A 22,391-nucleotide genomic window follows, 5' to 3' on the forward strand; every position below is an offset into this window, starting at 1 on the left:
TGCTTTCAGTTGTTTTCTTTTCTAATTTGTGAGTTTTGAATGTTTAGAAGTCAGCCAAAAATCTCATATGTGTTTGACCTAGACTGTTTCACACAAGTTTTTTGTTTTGAAATGTGCACAGATTGGCTACAACATGTTTCTTTCCTCCCTGTTCATCCTAAAGGTTAATTTCTGTTGTAGCCTAAAGTCAGCTTTATGACTAAATAAAATGTATTGATTATAAGGTGTCTTTTTCTCTTTCTCATTGGAACTCACTTTTTCTCTTTCATATATTTAGGTTGTTATTCAGCTAGCATGTTTCACGGAGAGTAAAGATATACTGGGCCATAAATTCTTTCTTGTGCCTTTTCCCCCAGAACTACAATGGTGTGTCCGACGTAGAGCTGAGAGTAGCATTACCAGATGGAACAACAGTCACAGTCAGGGTTAAAAAGAACAGTACTACAGATCAAGTATATCAGGTAAATTAAACTTGAATAAATAGATTTGACATTGGATAGTATAAAACTAAGGAGAATAGATTAAATAAGTTAATATATATAAAGTGCTTGGAATATCTGGCATATAATAAGCTTATTAAATATTTGCTACTATTGTTGATGCAGTTATTAATGTGAAAGTACTTTGCCCTCCTTTAAAGAAAGGTATGATAAATATCCCAGGTTGTAGTGGTTGTGATTAGCACCCTTTCTTTTTAATTGTAAAAACTTTATAACATATATGAAAACAGAAAAGTACAATGAACCCCCAATTATTCATCACTCGTATTTAATAATCAAGATTTTGCCATATTCTGTTATGTTCCTGTTTTCATTTTTCTTTGTTTAAATATTGAAAGCAAATTCCATGTTATGGATTTGTGTATATTTCAGTATACATCTCTAAAAAATATGGACATTCTTCTTAGATAACCACAAAACCATTATCAAACCTAAAAAATTAACAATACTTCCGTGGTGTTAACTAATAACAAAACCCATAGTCAAATTTTCCAGTTGTCTAAATATGATTTTTTTATAGTTGGCTTGTTAAAATCTGGATTTAAACAAGTACTCACATCATGTTTGGTTTTTACATTTTTAAAAAAAATATAAAGCTGTCTCTTCCATTCCCTAGCTTTTTTTTCCATGTTACTATTACAGAAGTTGGGTCTGTGCCTTATGGAATATCCCACGTTCTTCATTTATCTGTTTGTTTTTTCTCTGTATCATTTAACAATGTCCTCCTAGCTCCTTAAATTTTCTATAAATGGAGACTTGCTCTAAAGCCTTGATTAGATTTAGGTTCAGCCTTTTTGATAGGAATACTTGATAATTGGTGCTATTTATTTCACATTGCTTTCTAACAGGAGGCATATAATATCTGGTTAATCCCACTTTTAGTGATACTAAGATCAGTCAGTAGGTTTAGGTGGTGATAACCTAAGCTCTCTGTTTTAAAGTCCCCCATCGATCTTTAATCAAATGAGTCTAGCACTGATGATTGCTGCCTTAACCAGTGATTTCATTAAGGGTTGCAAAGTGCTGATTTTCTAATTCTCTCATTTCTTCACATTTATTAGCTAGAATTCTTCTGTAAAGAACTTTTCCTTATCAACTAAGGCTATTTAGTTATTCTGAATGACAGTTTGTACAAAAGGGAGGGGGATAAACATTTCTTTCCTTTAATTGCCAATTTTCAGAATGAGGAATTGATGCCCTACTTAATTCAGGTAATGTCCAATGAGATAATTATTTGGTTTGATTTGGTTGTTTTTAGTATCATGTGAGTTTTTAGATATTCAATGTGATTTAATCAATAGCATGGATTTTTTTTTTTGATGCTCAAATTATTCCATCTTTAGCCAGTGGAAGCTCCTTCATGTCTGTTCCTACATTCTTTTATTTTCCCTCTGGGGTCACAGGGAAGTACTTTTATTTTTTTAATTTTTATTGAAGTATTGTTGACATAAAATCTTATATTAGTTTCAAATATACAACACAGTGGTTCAACAGTTACCTGTATTATTAAATCCTCACTCCCTCTAGTGAGGTTACTAGCTGTCAACATAGAAAGATGTTACAGAATCATTGACTATATTCTCCATGCTATACTGCTCCTGTATTCTTTTGATGCTACACATTTGTTTATGATAGCATCCTTGCTTTTTGATACAAGATGTTCTCACCTCTATGTATATTTCCTACCCTAGAGTGATAATCAGCCATTTTCCCCAAGGGGTCCTGGTCCCTTTCAGTGAGAAATTGTATTTAAGATTATGATCTGGGTTCTGGGTATAATTGTTGCTTTTAGGCCTTTTCACTGGTCTTTAATCCTGATTTGATTTTTTCAGGGAGACCAGCAGTTTTCTGAATATTAACATTTGTTTCTCCTTTGTAGCAAACAAAAATCTATTCCCCATGCATTTACTCATATACTGTATACCATGGAAAGGATATATGCAGGATTTGAGGTATTTTTGAAATTATAAAATGGTGGAGTGGATGCGAGGAAAATGTTAATTTTGCAACTTACTGATGTTTTCTTTGTTTTTCCCAATATTTCTCTAGCAAGGCCTAATTTTTCCCCCTTGTCAAACTTCTCCAGACCTTGAGAGCATTTAAGTTTCTCTCCAGTGCAGTATAGAATGGTAACTAGAAAACTTATATCTCCAGTTCTTACCTCATACCAAAGAGGAACCTAGGTCTGATGTGTGAGCAGATGTAGGAAGAGGGATAGAATCATATTTGGTTTACTCTAAGACACTAATACTCAATAATTTTATCTTGTTTAATGCCTTATTTATATTGGGGTTGATCTTGAAATGTTACTACTAGTTTGTTTTTTGCTTTGTGTTTTATTACTTGTATATAACCTTGATTTTCATATATTTGCACATGCAGTCTTTCAATGTCTTTTTGTCATATTAGAACTTTAGTTCCTAGAGAAAAGGACTAATACTTGTTTAGTGTGCCTCTGCTATGCCAACATTTTGCTGTTTTCATGTGGATACTGATGATGGTAATTCTTAGGAAATGGTGGCCCCCAGCCTGAGACATGGATCATCTGAAAAATAAAAGTAATTTGGGAAGCATGAACAAAGTTGGCAAACAGTATTCTAAACTTAAGAACCAAAGATATCTTGTGTCAGCAGCCTATATTAAATGTAGGCTAAATGTGTGAGACTGGATATTTAAGAATTTTTCTTCTTCAGATCTGTCCTTCTTATCGAGCGTATTTCTTGTAAGTGCTGTTAAAAAAGACCCTCGTGGGCTGAAGTCATAGTTCATAGAGGAAAGCTGATTTTTTAAAATTAAGGTATCATTGATATACAATCTTTGGAAGGTTTCACATGAACACCATTGTAGTTTCAACATTCACCCATCTTTTCAAGTCCCCCCATCCCATCCCATCCCATTGCAGTCACTATTTATCAGCGTAGTAAGAAGCTATAGAGTCGTTACTTGGCTCTGACTAGTTCTTTAGTGCACCACAGAATCGGCCAGATGTCCATGTGACATACTTCATTACCTCCTTCAGGTCTTGATTTAAATGTCATCTCAGTGGGCCTTTCCTGACCACCCTATTTAAAATTGCACACACATATACCTGTGTTTCCAATTCCTCTTTCCTGCCTTGTATTTATCCAAAAAACTTATCACCATCTAACATAATATATTTTGTACTGTAGGAAAGCTGATATTTAAGGAGAGACTATTAAATTGGAGGGGAGAAACTCACATTTAGAGATGATAGCTGTTTGGGTCAAATACAGATATTTTTCCCATTTATGTCATGGGTGCACGTGTGCATGTACATAGACACACAAAGAAGGATGGCTGTGGGCCATGTATTTAGTTTACATGAAACCAAGATGGCAAAATTCCTCCCTTTCTCCTCTCCACATGCTTACACCTGTCTTTTCCCACAGGATTGTCTGATTTAGTTTCCCTGGAACTAATCTATTCTGGTTACACTTTAGGCTATTGCAGCAAAAGTTGGCATGGACAGCACAACAGTGAATTACTTTGCCTTATTTGAAGTGATCAATCATTCCTTTGGTAAGTGCCAGTAGCTAATATTAAGTTTTGTTTAGGGGCATTTTATTTTAATACTGTCAGACTAAAGAATCCAGAAGCTGTCAGGTGAAACTGCCCAGAGAAGAATGGCTTAAAGACAAGGGGAAATCCCATTCACTAGGACTGTCTCCAACAAGCAGACCAGGCAGACTCCATTAATCCCAAGTCAAAAGGGTATCTGATCACTGTTGATCCTTTTTCCTCTTTTGTAAGTATAAGTTACACCAGTGCTGAAGCAGATAATTCATGAGGTTCTTTCAAATCAGAGGTTCAGAATTTATGTATTCCAATGAAACAGCCTTAAAAAGAGAGAATTTTCTCTTTAGCCACAATTTGTTTTAGTGTACTTTATGCTTTTTGTACATTTCTAAGAATAGCTTTTGTGTTCAGGAGTTAGAGATACATTGCTTAAAAGCCATTGCTTTAATGCATATATTTAAGTTTCTATGTAAATAAATATCCTCTTCTTAATAAATTTTATTTCATGGTGACAGGAAGTTTCTCATATATATTATTTTATAAAAGCTAGGACTGGTGGTCACATTAGTTGTATTGAGACCACAAAAGAGAGGAAGTCTGAGGGCTTGCTCTGAATCACATAGATTTCCCACAGTTTGTGGGTCTTTTCCATATCATGTATATACAGAGCTAATGTAAGAAATGATAGAAAATACTGATTGATCAGACCTTCATCCCAGGAAGAGTGAGAGTGATAGATTTGGGTCACTTGCTATCCCAGGTCATGGTAGAACAACTTTGATAATCCCCCTGAAGCAGCCATCTCCCTGTTACTCTTTATATTCCCAACTCCCTATAGTCTAACTTGGCAGACATAAATGTTAGAAAGGATTGCTGGGGAACCAGGACCCTTGGATTCTAATCTTATCCTTCTTTTTTAAGCTTTAGTTAATACATAAAATGAGAAATGTTAAATCCGTCTTTTGCAGTGTTATAAGGCCAAGAGAAGAAAACTCTGAGCCTTTCCAAAGGGAAAGCAATATAGAAATTAGGAGTGGTATTAGTAATAGTGGTTAGTAGAAATTAGTAGTGTTTTATCCTTATTGTGCATTGTTAGGGAGAGGAAGTAACATTAACTTGAAGATACTTTTCACTTTGATTAATGTATGAGAGTTGCAGATGGGGAGTCTTTCAGCACTTAATAAAAGCAGTTCTTTGAGAATTGCCACATGCAGGACTCTGAATGCACCATAGCCGGGTTAGAGGAGAGGCTTGCTTTAAGGATATTCTGTGGATGTCACTGTAACTTATCAGAAAATGGGTCACATATTTTAATTGACTTTGGAGTGGGTGCTTTCTGCAGAGTCAGCAGGTTAACTGTAGGGTGTTAACTCAGGTGATAGATTTCAGTCCGTTTGAGGCTTGACTGGCCATAGTCGAGGTTAGCAGAGGTAGATTCGGCCAAACAGTTATTTTGTGGTCCCAAGGCAGAGCCCCGTGATGGATCTAAGCTGATGTCCTGGTTAATGAAAACCTGCCATGCTGGATCTTCCCTACACAGTTTATACTAGGAAGAATCCTTATATATCTTTTCACTCTAGCTTTCTTTGTTTTGTCTTCTCTTCAGTACGTAAGCTGGCACCTAATGAATTTCCTCATAAACTATACGTCCAGAATTACACATCAGCTGTGCCAGGCACGTGCCTGACTATTCGAAAGTGGCTTTTTACCACAGAAGAAGAAATCCTCTTAAATGACAATGATCTTGCTGTTACCTACTTCTTTCATCAGGTGATTGAGTTGATCTTCCTAGAAAGGTCTGATTTCTTTTTCTGTTTGTATGTGGTGGGTAATTTGCCAATCCAGTGAGAATCCTTGGGTAAGCTACTTTGCATCATGGATCTTGGTTAAATTCTTAAAATGTTCTATCCCATTCATAAAAGATAAGTATGTTTAAGAAGTAAAGATCTCCTAGAGTTGAAAATGTATTTATTAGTATTTTTTTAAACAACAGAAAATGAGCATTATGGCTATGTACCATTTCAAAAATTTTTCATCAAAATCATATATACATAGAGTTTAAGGCATCAGATAGTTCTGCACAGGTTATGGAAAAATATTAGTTGCCCCCACTTACCTTCATCTCCCTCTACAGGCAACCACTTAAACCTCTTTTAGCTTTGTTTTTTGTTGTTTTGTTTTCTATTTATTTCCATGTCTCTTTTTTATAACTTGGCTATATTGCTTCTACTTGATTTCTCAGGTTCAAGAAGTATCTTTTCATTTTCCACTATAGAAGATGAGAGTCTAGCTCTATTTCCTTCCCCATTCCTACTATAGTCCCATACCCATACTCAAGTGCACATTGGTAGGTGACAGAGCTGGAAGTTGAGTAAGTCTTTTGACTTCAATCCTGAACTCATTCTGTTATGCACATATCTTCCCTTAAAAGACTATGGGGAATGATTTCTACCTTAGGGAAATCAGCAGTCTTCTGATAAAGGTTTAAGTGAACTCGCTTGTGTCTACATAGAATTGTCCTTGTAGCGACTCACTGAGGTTAGATTCTGAATGCCCTGGACAGATGATTGTGTTTGCTCTTTTTCTTTTTTTCTCCCAAAGATCAGTTTCCTTTACTATTAGATTTTTAAAGTTTTTCTTGGAGTGGAGGAGGGGTGGAATGAAGTTGAGAAGAAGAGGGGGTGGGGATGCATATTTCATATAGCTAAACCAGGAATAGTTTAGAATTGGCATATTATATCAGGTACCTTCATGTCTGTATCAAGTTCTATCAGGGATTTTTTTCCACTCGTGGCCTCAGATTTATCACTTTCTCTCTTCCAGTTGCTACTACTATAGTTCAAAGTCTTGTTTCACTTCATGCTTACAGTACTACAACATCATTGGTCTCCCTTAGTTTATTCTCTCCTTAGCTTTAATGCATTTGGCACTCATATACAAGCCAATTTTTCTTTAGAAAAAATTTTTTATTGCTTATTTTATGTTCCTTCTCTCCTTAAGTCTAAATTCTTGTGCCTACCTTTTAGAGTCCTTCATAATCTGTTAACCTGCCCATGCAGCATTATCATTCATTGTCCCCTACCATGGATCCTTTATCCAAATCAGGCAAGTCTGTCTCCTGAATGTATTTAAGTTTAAACCCATTCTTGTTTTCTGACTTTAGCAAATAGTTTCTTCTATTCATCCTATCCTTTGGGGTCTGACCAAGGCTTCCCTGGTGACAATTTGCAGTAAGCTCTCCTGTTCTGATTGCATATATCAGTATCTATACCACACATTTTTGTTACTTTGTTGTTACTTTTAATACAGTATTATATGCTGTCTTTCAGTGTTCTCTGATTCTTTCATCTATGAATTAACCAGAATTTAAATATCTTAGCATGAAAAACCAGATCCCTCATGTGCCTATAACAATCCTTGAGCACATGTCAGATGCTCTTTAGATGCTTCTCATTCCAATAAATATACCCATGTGGCAATTAACTGGTGATGATGATGATGGTCCAGATGGACAAGAGTTATTCTGAAAATAAATCAGTGTCTCTTTTATTTTTACCACAACTGTGTTTGATAGTAATGATTTTTACATTTCTTTCTTCCCTGCCTTTGTTTTGGTGACAGGCTGTTGATGATGTGAAAAAAGGTTACATCAAAGCAGAGGAAAAGTCTTACCAGTTACAGAAGTTGTATGAACAGAGGAAAATGGTCATGGTAGGTTTATGTCCCCATAATCTCTTTACAAAATAACCCTTCTTATCTCTTAAACCTGTTGTTCCTGTCATTTTTGAAGATATTGCAACCTGGTCAGTGGCTTAACTAAAAAAAAAAGGAGGGGGATATAGATCTTGATATAAAGTCCATTTCATTCTTCCACGTAGCACACAAAGAGGTTATTTTGCTATATACAGGTGTATATATAACTTTATTATTAATAATCTAACATTTTGTTGGTAAAAAAGTTCTAAAATAAAAGCTGTGTAAAACATTTAATATGATAAAGATAAGATTCTCTAAGAATTGATATTAAGATTTTTAACACTAGAAATTTTTTTGTGATTTAGCAGTCCCCATATCATTTGTTTTTAAAACTTCCATCTCTTTGCAGTTGCTTAAACATTATGGTCAGTGGTGCTTGTGATTAGTGTGATATCCTAGAGCTGTGCTGTTCTGTTCAGTAGCTGCTAGCCTCCTGTAGCTATTTAAATTTAATTTTAAATTCAGTTAAATTAAATAAAATTTAAAATTCAATTTCTGAGAAGCACTAGCCATATTTCAAGTGTTGAGTAGCCCCAAATGTAACTACCTTATTGGACAGCTCAGGTATAGAACATTTTCATCATCACAGAAAGTTCTGTTGGAGAGGGCTGCCTAGAATATTCCTTAAATGTTTTAAAATGAGTTTTCAATTTGTATCTGCCATAAATACAGGGATGGAAATTGTCAAAAATAAAATTTGTGAAGAACACTTAGAAAAACTTCCACTGATGACATCTTAAAATTTCTTGGCAAATTCATGTACAGTTGAAACTTTTCCAATTATAATATTCATGATTTCACACAAGGCAGTAATTGCATTGGTAATGATTCTGATAGGTCACTTGAATTTCTTTTGTACTTTCTGTGCATTTTTTTTGTGAGGGAATATTCATCTCTCTAAATTAATTGGGTTTGAATAAGATTGCAAACAAGTCAGCTATTGAACTTAGCCTGTAAATTTTATGTCTAGCTGAGATAGTTATTTTGTCACTTACATGACCAAAAGTAGTAAATTTTCTTGCCTTAGAAAATTGCCAAAGATGAGGGAACCATGTACCAGTGTTCTGCATACCAAAAGGCTGAAATAGACAATACAAAAATTTTTTTTAAATAGAATTAAGTCTTGGCAGAATTTTACTGTATGGGAGACAGGATTTTAAAACTCAGCTTCTCCTTGTTCTTTAACATAATGGCATTGTTTTCTGTGTATTAATACATGATTCTGACCAACAGGCCTGCATCTTGTTGATGAGAAGGACCATCAACCTCTGCAATAGTTCTCTGCCTTTGTCAAAGCCAAGAGAATCCAAGTGTTTCATAAGGGCTTCTGATAATACCCATATGGAATATATATTGTTTCTTTGCACATATAGTACTCCAAACACACTATCTTCCATTTATGGATTCAACAGAAAACATTTGTTGAACACCAAGCGTATGCCAGGCATAGTGCAAGTTGTTAGAGAAATAAATAGGTTGGGGTTGTTCCATGGAAACAATTTTCTATAATTTAACAAGCATAGTAATCTATTATGAAATCATTTTAGACTCAAGTTTGTGTCTTGCAATCACCCAGTTAAGAACTCAAGTGCAGTTGGTACATTTATTGATATGTTTCCCCATTGGTCATCAGAATTTAGTATAAAATACATTTAAACATTTATGGAATTCTAATTGCCTTGAAAACCTAGTGCCAACATCTAAGTATGTACTAGCCCCATCAACTGCAATCACGTTTTAAAGAAAATCCCACAAAAGTTTGAATTTTATTCAAGTATAATTTCTTATGTTCAAGTATTAGTGTTTAAAGACATTAGCCTAGCCAATGATTATGGTCAGTACACTGAAACTTCCAACACAGATATGCCTGTCAGAGCCCACAAATCTTGATACCGTTATCTATAGCAACTTAATGTGGTTAATAGGCCTAAGATTAGGCCAAATCTCTAAGATTAGTTGCCTGGTCACTGTGTGACCTTCAGCAATTCAACAAACTTCTCAGTTTTCATTTCTTTTCTGTAAAATGAGGATGTTCAGATTGCTAGCTATCAAGTAGAATCTTGACAAAATATCCAAAGTTCTTGGTAGATAAATAAGCTTTGTGTTCTCCACAAATAAGTTCCCTTGTTTTCATACAGAGGACAGCTTATATCTTTGCCATAGTTTGTAATACTTACCCAGTATGATAAAAAATGTTTTTGTCTTCTGCTTATTTATGTAGAGTGAATCCAAAATTTGGATGGTTGAGAATATAAGGTATAAGAGAGATGTTATTTTTTCTATTCTTCTTTCTTTAACTCACGTGAATAGTAGACATGTGTAAGTAATTTATATCTTTCTTATGTTGGAATGGCCTAATTTTGCCATTGTTGAACTGACAAATTTCTTGTTAGTGTTTCTTAACATAATTTGTATTGATTTCATACAAGGCAGTATGTGTGAAAGTCAGTATTTCTTAAAGTGTAGTCTTCAGCTCAATTAAAAGGGAATCACTTGTGAAGCCTGCTTAAGTGTAGATTTCTGGACTTCCACCACACATTTACTAAACAAGAGTCTCTGGGAATATGATCTAGGAATCTTTGTAAAGATTTTTAATGAAGCACCCTGGTGATTATGAAACTTTCAGTGCTTCAAAATTGCTACTCTAGGGGTTTGATAGAGTTGGCTCCAAATGTTCCTATCAAGCCCTTATTTCAGTTTTAGACCTGTCTTGGCATGTTGTTTGGGAAAACAGAATGTTCTCCAGAATGGAGCTCATCCCACTCATTGAAAGTGTTTTGCTCTGTTAAGTACTGAGTCTCTGCTTTAATAACTGTCTTATATCTGTATTTGCCAATCTTGCTGAATATTGGATGAATATAAAATGTCCCATGCTATACTTTTCTTCTTCTCTAGCCTAATGTGGGCCATCATCTAGTTGGTGTGTAAAGAATCAAGGAAGATAATTTAGGAAATATATTTAGCTACATAAAATTTAATATGAAAGGAGAACGGACAGGATAATTTTGTTTTAATTATATAGCTACACCCTTATGTAATATATTTGAAAACAGACATTCACTTTTCAAATTTTTGGATGTATAGAAAATGTTACATGTTTCTTCTCTTCGTGCTTTGTGCAAATCCAGCATTGTAGAGATTGTCCATTTAAAGCTGTGAAATACTACCTGACATGAGAATCTCTGAAAACCTTAAGTTTCCCCAATGAGACTTTACCCATCTCGTCTCACTGAGGCCATAGGTGCCCTTAGTTTTCACTCAGGTTATTTTTATAACTTATGCTATTAGGAAGTCACCTGAAGGTCCTTTCCTTTCAAGGACTACATTCTTGAGTATGGAGGAATAAATCAGCCTTTTGATTCAAAGGGGAGGGAGAGGGACACATACTATGTGCCTGGTATTGTTGTAGGCAGTATTGTACATTCGCATTCCTTCTTTTATGACAATGCAGTTGTCACCGGACTTTATAGAGGAGAGGTGAGATCTGAGAGATGAAGATTCTGACCTAAGATCATAATAGCTTGTCAGAAGTGGAACTATGTTTTTAACCCATTCCTGTCTGGCTGAGTGGTAGTCATGGCCTTTATTTCCAGGTGGCAAAGGGTTATCCCCCAGGTTGAGTAATGTACACCAGGTCACAAAGAGAGAGTTCAGGATATTCAGAGCTTCATGTTTCTTCTTTCACTAATCCCTCACTTTGCACATTTCTTTTTCTAAAAAAAATCTGTACAACTCCCAGGTAGGAATATGGCAGAACTATTTTCTTATTAAATAGTAGTAGTGCCTCTCAAAGAAGAGAACTCTCAGAAAATATGTTATATGTAAGCCATTTTGTTGAAGGACACAAGCAGAAGTAAGGTCAAGGCTGCATGATGCCCACTGGCATTTGCAGATGTCTTAAGGATTTTCAAGCAGAATTTGCTGCTTATTGAGCATGGAGAAAGCTTCTATGACTGTGTTAGGAGGATGACTTGGATTGAGTGCTGGAGGTTTGGATGCAGGGCACTCTTCTTTCTCTTTAACATTTTATTGTAGACATTTTCACATATATAAGGAAGTTGAAAGAATAGTACATTTAGCCCCCATGTACCCTACCCAACTTCAGCAGCCTTCAACTTTCTGCTGTTCATGCTTCATCTATCTCACATGCTTTTATCCTCTGGACTTTTAAAAAGTAATTTATATACACATCATTTCACAGGGCAGTCTTTTACTTTTTTTTTTTAAGTATCGTTAATATACAATCGTGTTTAGGTTTCACATGAGCAACATTGTGGTTACTACATTCCCCCTATTATCAAGTCCCCACCACATACCCCATTATAGTCATTGTCCATGCACCCCCCTACATTATGTGTGCTAATCGTAATGCCCTTTAATCCCCTTATATCTCCCTTCCTAGCCACCTTCCCCAGTCCCTTTCCCTTTCGTAACTGTTAGTCCATTTTTGGATTCTGTGAGTCTGCTGCTGTTTTGTTCCTTCAGTTTTCACTTTGTTGTTGTACTCCACAGATGAGTGAAATCATTTGGTACTTGTCTTTCCACCTGGCTTATTTGAGAGCATAATACCCTCTAGCTCCATCCATCTTCTTTCAAATGGTAGGATTAGTTTTCTTCTTATGGCTAAATAATATTCCATTGTGTATATGCACCACATCTTCTTTATCCATTCACCTACTGATGGACACTTAGGTTGCTTCCATATCTTGGCTATAGTAAATAGTGCTACCATAAACATAGGGGTGCATATGTCTTTTTGAATCTGTGATCCTATTTTCTCAGGGTAAATTCCTAGGAGTGGAATTCCTGGGTCAAATGGTATTTCTATTTTTGGTATTTTAAGGAAACTCCATACTGCTTTCCACAATGGTTGAACTAATTTGCATTCCCACCAGCAGTGTAGGAAGGGTTCCCCTTTCTCCACATCCTCACCAACATTTGTTGTTCCCTATTTTTTGGATATTGGCCATCCTAACTGGAGTGAGGTGATATCTCATTGTGTTTTTAATTTGCATTTCTCTAATGCATACCAATGTGGAGCATCTCTTCTTGTGCCTGTTGGTGATCTGAATTTCTTCTTTGGAGAAGTGTCTGTTCAGATCCTCTGCCCATTTTTTAATCAGGTTATTTGCTTTTTGTTTTTTGAGGCATGTGAGCTCTTTATATATTTTGGATGTCAACCCCTTATCAGATATGTCATTTATGACTATATTCTCCCATACGGTAGGATACTTTTTGTTCTACTTTTTGTCCTTTGCTGTACTCACAGAGTATGCTTTTTTTTTATCCTATCATTAATGTACAATTATATGAACAACATTATGGTTACTAGGCTCCCCCTATTATCAAGTTGCCACCACATACCCCATTACAGTCACTGTCCATCAGCGTAGTAAGATGCTACAGAATCACTACTTGTCTTCTCTGTGTTATACTGCCTTCCGTGGGTCCCCCCACCTACGTTATACATACTAATCGTGATGCCTCTGTTTCCCCCTTATCCCTCTCTTCCCACCCATCCTTCCCAGTCCCTTTCTTTCCCTTTTGTAACTGTTAGTCCATTCTTGGGTTCTGTGAGTCTCCTGCTGTTGTTCCTTCGGTTTTTGCTTTGTTCTTATACTCCACAGATGAGTGAAATCATTTGATATGTGTCTTTCTCCGCCTAGGTTATTTCACTGAGCATAATACCCTCTAGCTCCATCCATGTTTTTGCAAATGGTAGGATTTGTTTTCTTTTTATGGCCGAATAGTATTTCACTGTATATGTACCACATCTTCTTTATCCGTTCATATACTGATGGACACTTAAGTTGTTTCCAATTCTTGGTTATTGTAAATAGTGCTGTGATAAACATAGGGGTATACATGTCTTTTTCAAACTGGGCTGTTGCATTCTTAGAGTAAATTCCTAGGAGTGGAATTCCTGGGTCAAATGGTATTTCTGTTTTTAATTTTTGAGGAACCTCCACACTCCTTTCCACAGTGGTTGAACTATTTTACATTCCCACCAGCAGTGTAGGAGGGTTCCTCTTTCTTCACATCCTCACCAACATTTGTTGTTTTTCTTTTGGATGTTGGCCATTCTAACTGGTGTGAGGTGATATCTCATTGTGGTTTTAATTTGCATTTCACTGATGGTTAGTGATGTGGAGCATCTTGTCATGTGCCTGTTGGTCATCTGAATTTCTTCTTTGGAGAAGTGTCTGTTCAGCTCCTCTGCCCATTTTTTAATTGGATTATTTGCTTTTTGTTTGTTGAGGTGTGTGAGCTCTTTATATAATTTGAATGTCAACCACTTATCAGATATGTCATTTATGAATATATTCTCCCATACTGTAGGATGTCTTTTTGTTCTACTGATGGTGTCCCTTGCTGTACAGAAGCTTTTTAGTTTGATACAGTCCCACTTATTCATTTTTGCTTTTGTTTCCCTTGCCTGGGGAGATATGTTCATGAAGAAGTTGCTCATGTTTATGTTCAAGAGATTTTTGCCTATGTTTTTTTCTAAGAGTTTTATGGTTTCATGACTTCCATTCAGGTCTTTGATCCATTTTGAGTTTACTTTTGTGTATGGGGTTAGGCAATAATCTAGTTTCATTCTCTTCCATGTAGCTGTCCAGTTTTGCCAACACCAGCTGTTGAAGGGGCTGTCATTTCCCCATTGTATGTGCATGGCTCCTTTTTCGTATATTAATTGATCATATATGGTTGGGTTTATATCTGGACTCTCTAGTCTGTTCCATTGGTCTATGGGTCTGTTCCTGTGCCACTACCAAATTGTCTTGATTACCGTGGCTTTGTAGTAGAGATTGAATTCAGGGAGTGTAAATCCCCCGCTTTATTCTTCCATCTCAGGATTGCTTTGGCTATTTGGGGTCTTTTGTGGTTCCATATGAATTTAGAAATATTTGCTCTAGTTCATTGAAGAATTTGTTGGTATTTTGATAGGGGTTGCATTGAGTCTGTAGATTGCCTTATGCAGGATGGCCATTTTGACGGTATTAATTCTTCCTATCCATGAGCATGGGATGTGTTTCCATTTATCGGTATCTTCTTTAATTTCTCTCATGAGTGTCTTGTAGTTTTCACAGTGTAGATCTTTCACTTCCTTGATTAGATTTATTTCTAGGTGTTTTACTCTTTTTGATGCAGTTGTGAATGGAATTGTTTTCCTGATTTCTCTTTCTGCTAGTTCATCATTAGTGTATAGGAATGCAACAGATTTCTATGTAATAATTTTGTATCCCACAAGTTTGCTGAATTCAGATATTAGATCTAGTGGTTTTGGCATAGATTCTTTAGAGTTTTTTATCTACAATATCATGTCATCTGCAAACAGGGACAGTTTGACTTCTTCCTTATCAATCTGGATGCCTTTTATTTCTTTGTGTTGTCTGATTGCCTTGCCTAGGACCTCTAGAAGTATGTTGAATAAAAGTGGGGAGAGTGGGCCTCCTTGTCTTGTTCCTGATCTTAGGGGAAAAGCTTTCAGCTTCTCCCTATTAAGTATGATGTTGGCTGTGGGTTTGTCATGTATGTGGCCTTCATTATGTTGAGGTACTTGCCCTCTATACCCATTTTGTTGAGAGTTTTTATCATGAATGGATGTCATTTTGTCAAATGCTTTTTCAGCATCTATGGAGGTAATCATGTGGTTTTTGTCCTTCTTTTTGTGATGTGATGGATGATGTTGATGGATTTTCTAATATTTTACCATCCTTGCATCCCTAGGATGAATGCCAGTTGATCATGGTGGATGATCTTTGTGATGTATTTTTGAATTCAGTTTGCTAGTATTTTGTTGAGTATTTTTGCATCTGTGTTCATCAGGGATATGGGTCAATAATTTTCTTTTTTTCGTGTCTTTGTCTGGTTTTGGTATTAGAGTGATGTTGGCCTTGTAGAGTGAGTTTGGGAGTATTCCATTCTCTTCTACTTTTTGGAAAAGTTTAAGGAGGATGAGTATTAGATCTTCACTAAATGTTTGATAAAATTCAGCAGTGAAACCATCTGCTGCAGGCATTTTGTTCTTAGGTAGTTTTTAAATTACCAGTTCAATTTCCTTGCTGGTAATTGGTCTATTCAGATTGTCTGTTTCTTCCTGGGTCAGCCTTGGAAGATTGTATTTTTATAGAAAGTTATTAATTTCTTCTAGGTTATCCATTTTGTTACCATATAATTTTTTATAGCATTCTCTTATAATTATTTGTATTTCTATGGTGTCTGTAGTGATTTTTCCTTTCTCATTTCTGATTCTGTTTATGTGCATAGACTCTCTTTTTTTTGTTGATAAGTCTGGCTAGTGGGTTATCTATTTTGTGTATTTTCTCACAGAACCAGCTCTTGCTTTCATTGTTTCTTTCTGTTGTTTTATTCTTCTCGATTTTATTTATTTCTGCTCTAATCTTTAGTATGTCCCTCCTTCTACTGACTTTGGGCCTCATTTGTTCTTCCTTTTCTAGTTTCGTTAGTTGTGAGTTTAGACTGTTCATTTGGGATTGTTTTCCCTCCTGAGGTAGGCCTGTACTGCAATATACTTCCTTCTTCGCAAGGCCTTTGCTGTGTCCCACAGATTTTGCATTGTTGAATTATTGTTGTCATTTGTCTCTATATATTGCTTTATCTCTTTTTATTTGGCCATTGATCCATTGATTAGTTAGGAGCATGTTATTAAGCCTCCATGTGTTTGTGGGATTTTTCATTTTCTTTGTGTAATTTATTTCTAGTTTCATACCTTTGTGATCTGAGAAGGTGGTTGGTACAATTTCAATCTTTTTTGAATTTACTCAGGCTCTTTTTGTGACCTAGTATATAATCTATTCTTGAAAGTGATTCCTGTGCACTTGAGAAGAATGTGTATCCTGTTGCTTTTGGATGAAGTGTTCTGTAGATGTCCGTTAGATCCATCTGTTCTAATACGTTGTTCAGTGCTTCTGTCTCTCTACTTATTTTCTGTCTGGTTGATCTGTCCTTTGGAGTGAGTGGTGTGATGAAGTCTCCTAAAATGAATGCATTGCATTCTATTTCCCCCTTTTATTCTGTTACTATTTGTTTCACATACGTAGGTGATCCTATGTTGGGTGGATAGATATTTATAGTAGTTATATCCTCTTGTTGGACTGACCCCTTTATCATTCTGTAATGTCCTTCTTTGTGTCTTGTTACTTTCTTTGTTTTGAAGTCTGATTTGTCTGATACAAGTACTGCAACTTCTGCTTTTTTCTCCCTATTAGTTGCGTGAAGTATCTTTTTCCATCCCTTTACTTTCAGTCTGTGTATGTCTTTGGGTTTGAAGTGAGTCTCTTGTAGGCAGAGTTGTTTTATACATTCAGTGGCTCTATGTCTTTCGATTGGTGCATTCAGGCCGTTTACATTTAGGGTGATATCGATAGGCATGTATTTCATGTATTTTTTGCCATCGCAGGCTTTAGATTCATGGTTACCAAAGGTTCAAGGGTAATTCCCTTACTATCTAACAGTCTAATTTAACTCACTTTGTATGCTATTACAAACACAAACTAAAGGTTCTTTTTTTCCCCCTCCTTTTCCTTCCTCCTTCATTTTTTATATGGTAGGTATCATATTGTTTACTCTTTGTCTATCCCTTCATTGACTTTGGGGGTAGTTGATTTGATTTTGCATCTGCTTAGTTATTAACTGTTCTACTTTGCTGTAGTTTTATTTCCCCTGGTGACATCTATTTAGCCTTAGGAATACTTGCATGTATAGCAGTCCCTCCAAAATGCACTGTAGAGGTGGTTTGTGGGAGATAAATTCTCTCGGCTTTTGCTTATCTGAAAATTGTTTAATCCCTCCTTCAAATTTGAATTATAACCTTGCCAGGTAGAGTATTCTTGGTTCACGGCCCTTCTGCTTCATTGCATTAAATATATCATTCCACTCTCTTCTGGCCTTTAAGGTTTCTGTTGAAAAATATGATAGCCTGATGGCTTTTCCTTTGTATGTGATCTTTTTCCTCTCTCTAGCTGCTTTTAAAAGTCTATCTTTATCCTTGATCTTTGCCATTTTAATTATTATATGTCTTGATGTTGTCTTCCTTGGGTCCCTTGTGTTGGGAGGTCTGTGCACATCCATGGCTTGAGAGACTATCTCCTTCTCCAGATTGGGGAAGTTTTCAGCAATTACCTCCTCAATAACACTTTTCTATCCCTTTTTTTCTCTCTCTTCTTCTTCTGGTACCACTATAATGCAGATATTTTTCCGTTTGGATTGGTCACACAGTTCTTTCAATATTTTTTCATTCTTAGAGATCCTTTTATCTCTCTGTGCCTCAGTTTCATTGTATTCCTCTTCTCTATTCCTATTCCATTTACCATCTCTTGTACTGCATCTAATCTGCTTTTAAATCCCTCCATTGTATGTTTCATTTCAGATATGGAATTTCTTTATAATTGAATCTCCATCCGTGAGTTCTTGAATATTTTTCTGTACCTCTATGAGTATGTTTATGATTTTTATTTTAAACTCTCTTTCAGGAAAATTTGTGAGTTTTTTTCTGTACTTCTATGAGCATGTTTATGATTTTTATTTTAAACTCTCTTTCAGGAAGATTTGGCCCTTTTTCTGGGGTTTGTGAGATTTTGGTCTGAACCAGGTTCCTTTGATGTTTCATAATTCTATGTGGTGCCCTCTAGTGCCCAGAAGCTCCAGTCTCTGGAGATTTTCAGCTCCTAGAGTGAGGTTGGGGGTCGTTGGGGAGCGGTGCTGGTGCCGGGGGGAAGGAAAGAGCTGTTTCCTGATTCCCGGCTGCAGTGCCTGTCTCCAGTATCAGAGCCAGTGGGCCGAGCACACAGGTGTAAGCCTCTGTGCTTGGCGTCTCTAGCTGTTGTAGGCGGGGCCTCTCTCTGGCTGGCTTGATGCCAGCACAGTGACTGCCAGTTTGCGAGCAGGTGCCAACATGCCAGAGGGAAGGTGCAGCAGGCTGCATGTCACAGTGGGGAGCCTCAGAGTTTAGTAGGCAGCCAGGGAGATGGAGCACTTGACACTCCTAAAAGTTCCCAACCTGCTGGGCAGAGTGCACCCAGACAACCTTGTCCACCTATCCCTTCTCCCTTACAGCAAGCTCCGTGCATTAGCAGCCCTCTAGCTGCTAGGAAGCTTCTCAGACTGCCTGCCTTTCCTTTGTCCAATAGTGGCCAGATGTGGATGCCACCCTCCACAAATGGCCGCAATTCTCAAGCACTCTGCCTGTCCCAGCTCCCCAATGCCACCAACCTCCAGAGCACCACACAATATAGGATTATGTTCCAAAGCAGACCTGCAGGGCTGGGTATTCAGTGGTCCTAGGCTTCCACCCTGTCCCAGCCTCGTTTCTCTTCCTCCCACCCCTGAGCTGGGGTCGGGGAAGGGCCTGGGTCCCACCAGTTCAAGGCTTTCATATGTTACCCTGTTTCGTGAGGTCTGCTCTGCTCGTGAGGTCTGTATGCAGTCTGGTGCAGCCTTCTTTCCTGTTGCTGTTTTAGGGCTAGTCGTATTAACTATATTTTCACACTGTATTTGGGTTTGGGAGGAATTCTCTGTCTCACCTCTCATGCCACCATCTTGAATCTCTCACAGAGCATTCTTGAGAGAAAACAGTTGAGCCCTCTGGCTAAGGATAATGGAGACTTTAAAATTATATTTCAAGCTATCATTTTTTGAATACCTAATTATGTCTTAAACACTATGCTACATATTTTAATGCTTGCAAATAACTGTATGATATAGGTACTGTTATTATTTTCCTTTTTAAAAGGAAACTAATGCTCCTGGGATTTAGTCAATTGCCTGCATTCAAATAACTTGCCCGAGGGTGCACAGTTAGGAAATGATAGGGCCAGGATTCCAGCCCTGGACAGTCTTGGCCCAGGCTCTTGATCACTCCTGTGTGTACTGCTTCCTGTTTGAATCTTTGCTTCTCATTGTAACCCCAGAAGAGTTCTCTTCTGTAACACTGCCTGTCACAGTTACCACAGTAATATAATGGCCATGGATTTCTCTTTGTTCATAATGCCAATAGCAGGGCTAAGCAATGTCCACTTTTATCATTGATAAAAGAAGGATGATGATGATAAAGGGGGATGGAGTAGTGTGACAGAAGGAAGGAGAGATGAGAGAAGAAAAATGATGCAAATGGAATCTTGTGGCACTTCTGAATCAACCTGTCCCTGTATTCTTGCATAACTTTTCCCCTTCAGATTTGCTATTATTTTACCCAAGCAGAAATAAATTCAGATCATTTAGGGAAGGGAACACGTGGTGTGGCTTTTCTCTGAACTGTTTCAGTCTTCCCAGACAGTCCCTAGCGGCAGTAGCAGTGACCTCAGGTGCTGTGCACTGGTATTGGAGCCAGAGGCTGCCTAGGGTCCTTTTTGTGCCTGTGTCCCTTTTTTTCTCTCTTGGTAAAAACGAAGGCAACTGTCCAGTGTACTCTCACTTCCTGCCCATCTAGCTGAAACAACTAGGGTTTTGTGCCTTTGTCTTCTCTCCAACTCAGCACACATTACCAGTGTGCCCTGTTCCTATGTGGCATGCAGTTGGGGTGTGGAGGCTCAAGGTTGTTGCTTATTTCTGAGACAGTACCTGAGAGGAAACCAGGTCAGAGTCCATGAGTTGTCTTTTTTTTTTTCATCATTGTCCCCCTATTTCTCTTCTACTCTCCATCCTGTTCATCTTTTACTCTCTCCCCTTTCAACTCAAAATAGTAAGTTGAGTAAAAAAGAGGTCATCCTTTATTGTAGAGGAGAAAGGACACAAAGCTGAGTTAGAGTCAGTAGTTCAGGCAGCTCTCTGGATTAGTCTTGTAGCATTGTACCTGTAAGGGTCACATATGTCATTGGATTTTGGTCCACATGCTTTAAAGGAGGCATATATCCTAGAGCCCCAGGGTCTGGTGGGGCTGACTGGGGGACTAGTTAGTGATAGAGAAAAGATCAGTGGCCTGGAAGCCTGGCTTCTGACTGGTTGTATCACTTACTATTACCTGTGACCATAAGCAAGTTTCATACTATTGTGGGTTCCTCTAAAATTACTAATTTTTAAGGACTCTTTCAGCTTAAACATTTTATGAATACGAGATGTGGGATGGCTTAATCCTCATCACTGGGATCATTGTAACTTTTGATTGAAGAAGAAATGGGGTGAAGCATTAGTTCCTTTCCTTAATTATAAGGCCATCCCTTCAGTGCAGTGAAAGTAGAGGGCCAGACTAAATGGCTTGTGAGTTCCCTTCTAATCCTAGGAGTCTTGGTTGCAGTGTTCCTTCTGACTTCATTTGTATATTTGTTGAGAGAGGAAGCAGGGTTGAAATATGGAGGTGGAAGTTGGACAAAAAACCATTTGGATTCTTGTCTCAACTTAGGGATGGGTGTGAGACCAGAAGCAAGGTCTTCAGATTGCTGGGCTAGAGGATTCTCTTCGTTCTTTCTCTTGTGCCATCTCATTCACTCTTCGTGGTGGTTTAGTTCCCTAGTAATGCTGTTTCCACTTCCTTTTTTCCCCCTAGTATCTCAACATGCTAAGAACTTGTGAGGGCTACAATGAAATCATCTTCCCCCACTGTGCCTGCGACTCCAGGAGGAAGGGGCATGTTATCACAGCAATCAGCATCATGCACTTTAAGCTGCATGCCTGCACTGAAGAAGGGCAGCTGGAGGTGAGGGTACAGTTGGGGGCACTGGGTCTTGGGGCACTGGGGGACTTTCATTTTCACTCACCTGCTGTGCTTTAGTTCTTTATGGGACGGTGGGGATGAAATCAAAACTGTTCGACTGGGGTAGATAATAAATAGGCCCTGGATTCACACTGATCCTCACTTCCCTCAGCTACTTGTACTGACTTGTACTCTTCTGTCGCAGTCTTCCCTCAAGTGACGCGCACATCGTCGTTCCTCTTCTGCTGCCTGGTTCAGAAGCACCTTGCCTAAGATACCCAGCATTCTCACACTTACTCTCTTGATTTTGGTTGTTTAGAACCAGGTAATAGCATTTGAGTGGGATGAGATGCAGCGATGGGATACAGATGAAGAAGGAATGGCCTTCTGTTTTGAATATGCACGAGGAGAGAAGAAGCCTCGATGGGTTAAAATCTTCACACCATATGTGAGTGGTAGAGGAAGAAGCGTGCTTGGGGAAAGTAGATTGGGCTTAAAGTTCTCCTTAAACTAAATGCATACATGGAGAGAGCTATAGAGATAGCAGCTGTCTTGAGATCAGAACCTGTTTGAATCCTAGAGCCCCTGGTTCTAGTCTTTCCTGGAGGCCCAACTAGGATTGGCAGTTTCACATCTCTCTTCAGTCACACTTACCACTAGCAGGAGCCAGAGAATAGTAGATGAGCTAGGCCTGGGTTTTGTGCTGCTTATCAGGGTTACTCCCTAGGTTGAGCAAGTTTAGAAGGTAGGGTGATGGGGGCTGGGAGCCGTGGCAGGAGCTGAGACTCAAGGCCCTGTGGTGCCTGGTCTTGAAAAGTCAGTGAATGTTGCTATTGTGTGATTTTTTTTTTCCAGTTTAATTATATGCATGAATGTTTCGAGAGGGTGTTCTGCGAGCTCAAGTGGAGAAAAGAGGTAATTCTAAACAATCATAAATTGACTTTTTC

The 22,391-nt window shown here is 37.7% G+C and overlaps 1 protein-coding gene across 1 annotated transcript in view; it reads left to right on the plus strand.

Annotated features, from left to right (window-relative positions):
• SNX27 (sorting nexin 27) overlaps positions 1 to 22,391 on the plus strand; it is a 92,132-nt gene that overhangs the window by 67,679 nt on the left and 2,062 nt on the right. The window contains exons 5-11 of the mRNA XM_036905123.2: positions 357 to 461; positions 3,962 to 4,040; positions 5,644 to 5,807; positions 7,659 to 7,748; positions 21,298 to 21,447; positions 21,764 to 21,892; positions 22,300 to 22,359. Coding sequence (XP_036761018.2) covers positions 357 to 461; positions 3,962 to 4,040; positions 5,644 to 5,807; positions 7,659 to 7,748; positions 21,298 to 21,447; positions 21,764 to 21,892; positions 22,300 to 22,359 — 777 coding nt within the window. The remainder of the gene's footprint in view (positions 1 to 356; positions 462 to 3,961; positions 4,041 to 5,643; positions 5,808 to 7,658; positions 7,749 to 21,297; positions 21,448 to 21,763; positions 21,893 to 22,299; positions 22,360 to 22,391) is intronic.

Source organism: Manis pentadactyla, chromosome 4 (assembly GCF_030020395.1).
Source record: "Manis pentadactyla isolate mManPen7 chromosome 4, mManPen7.hap1, whole genome shotgun sequence".
Taxonomy (NCBI): domain Eukaryota; kingdom Metazoa; phylum Chordata; class Mammalia; order Pholidota; family Manidae; genus Manis; species Manis pentadactyla.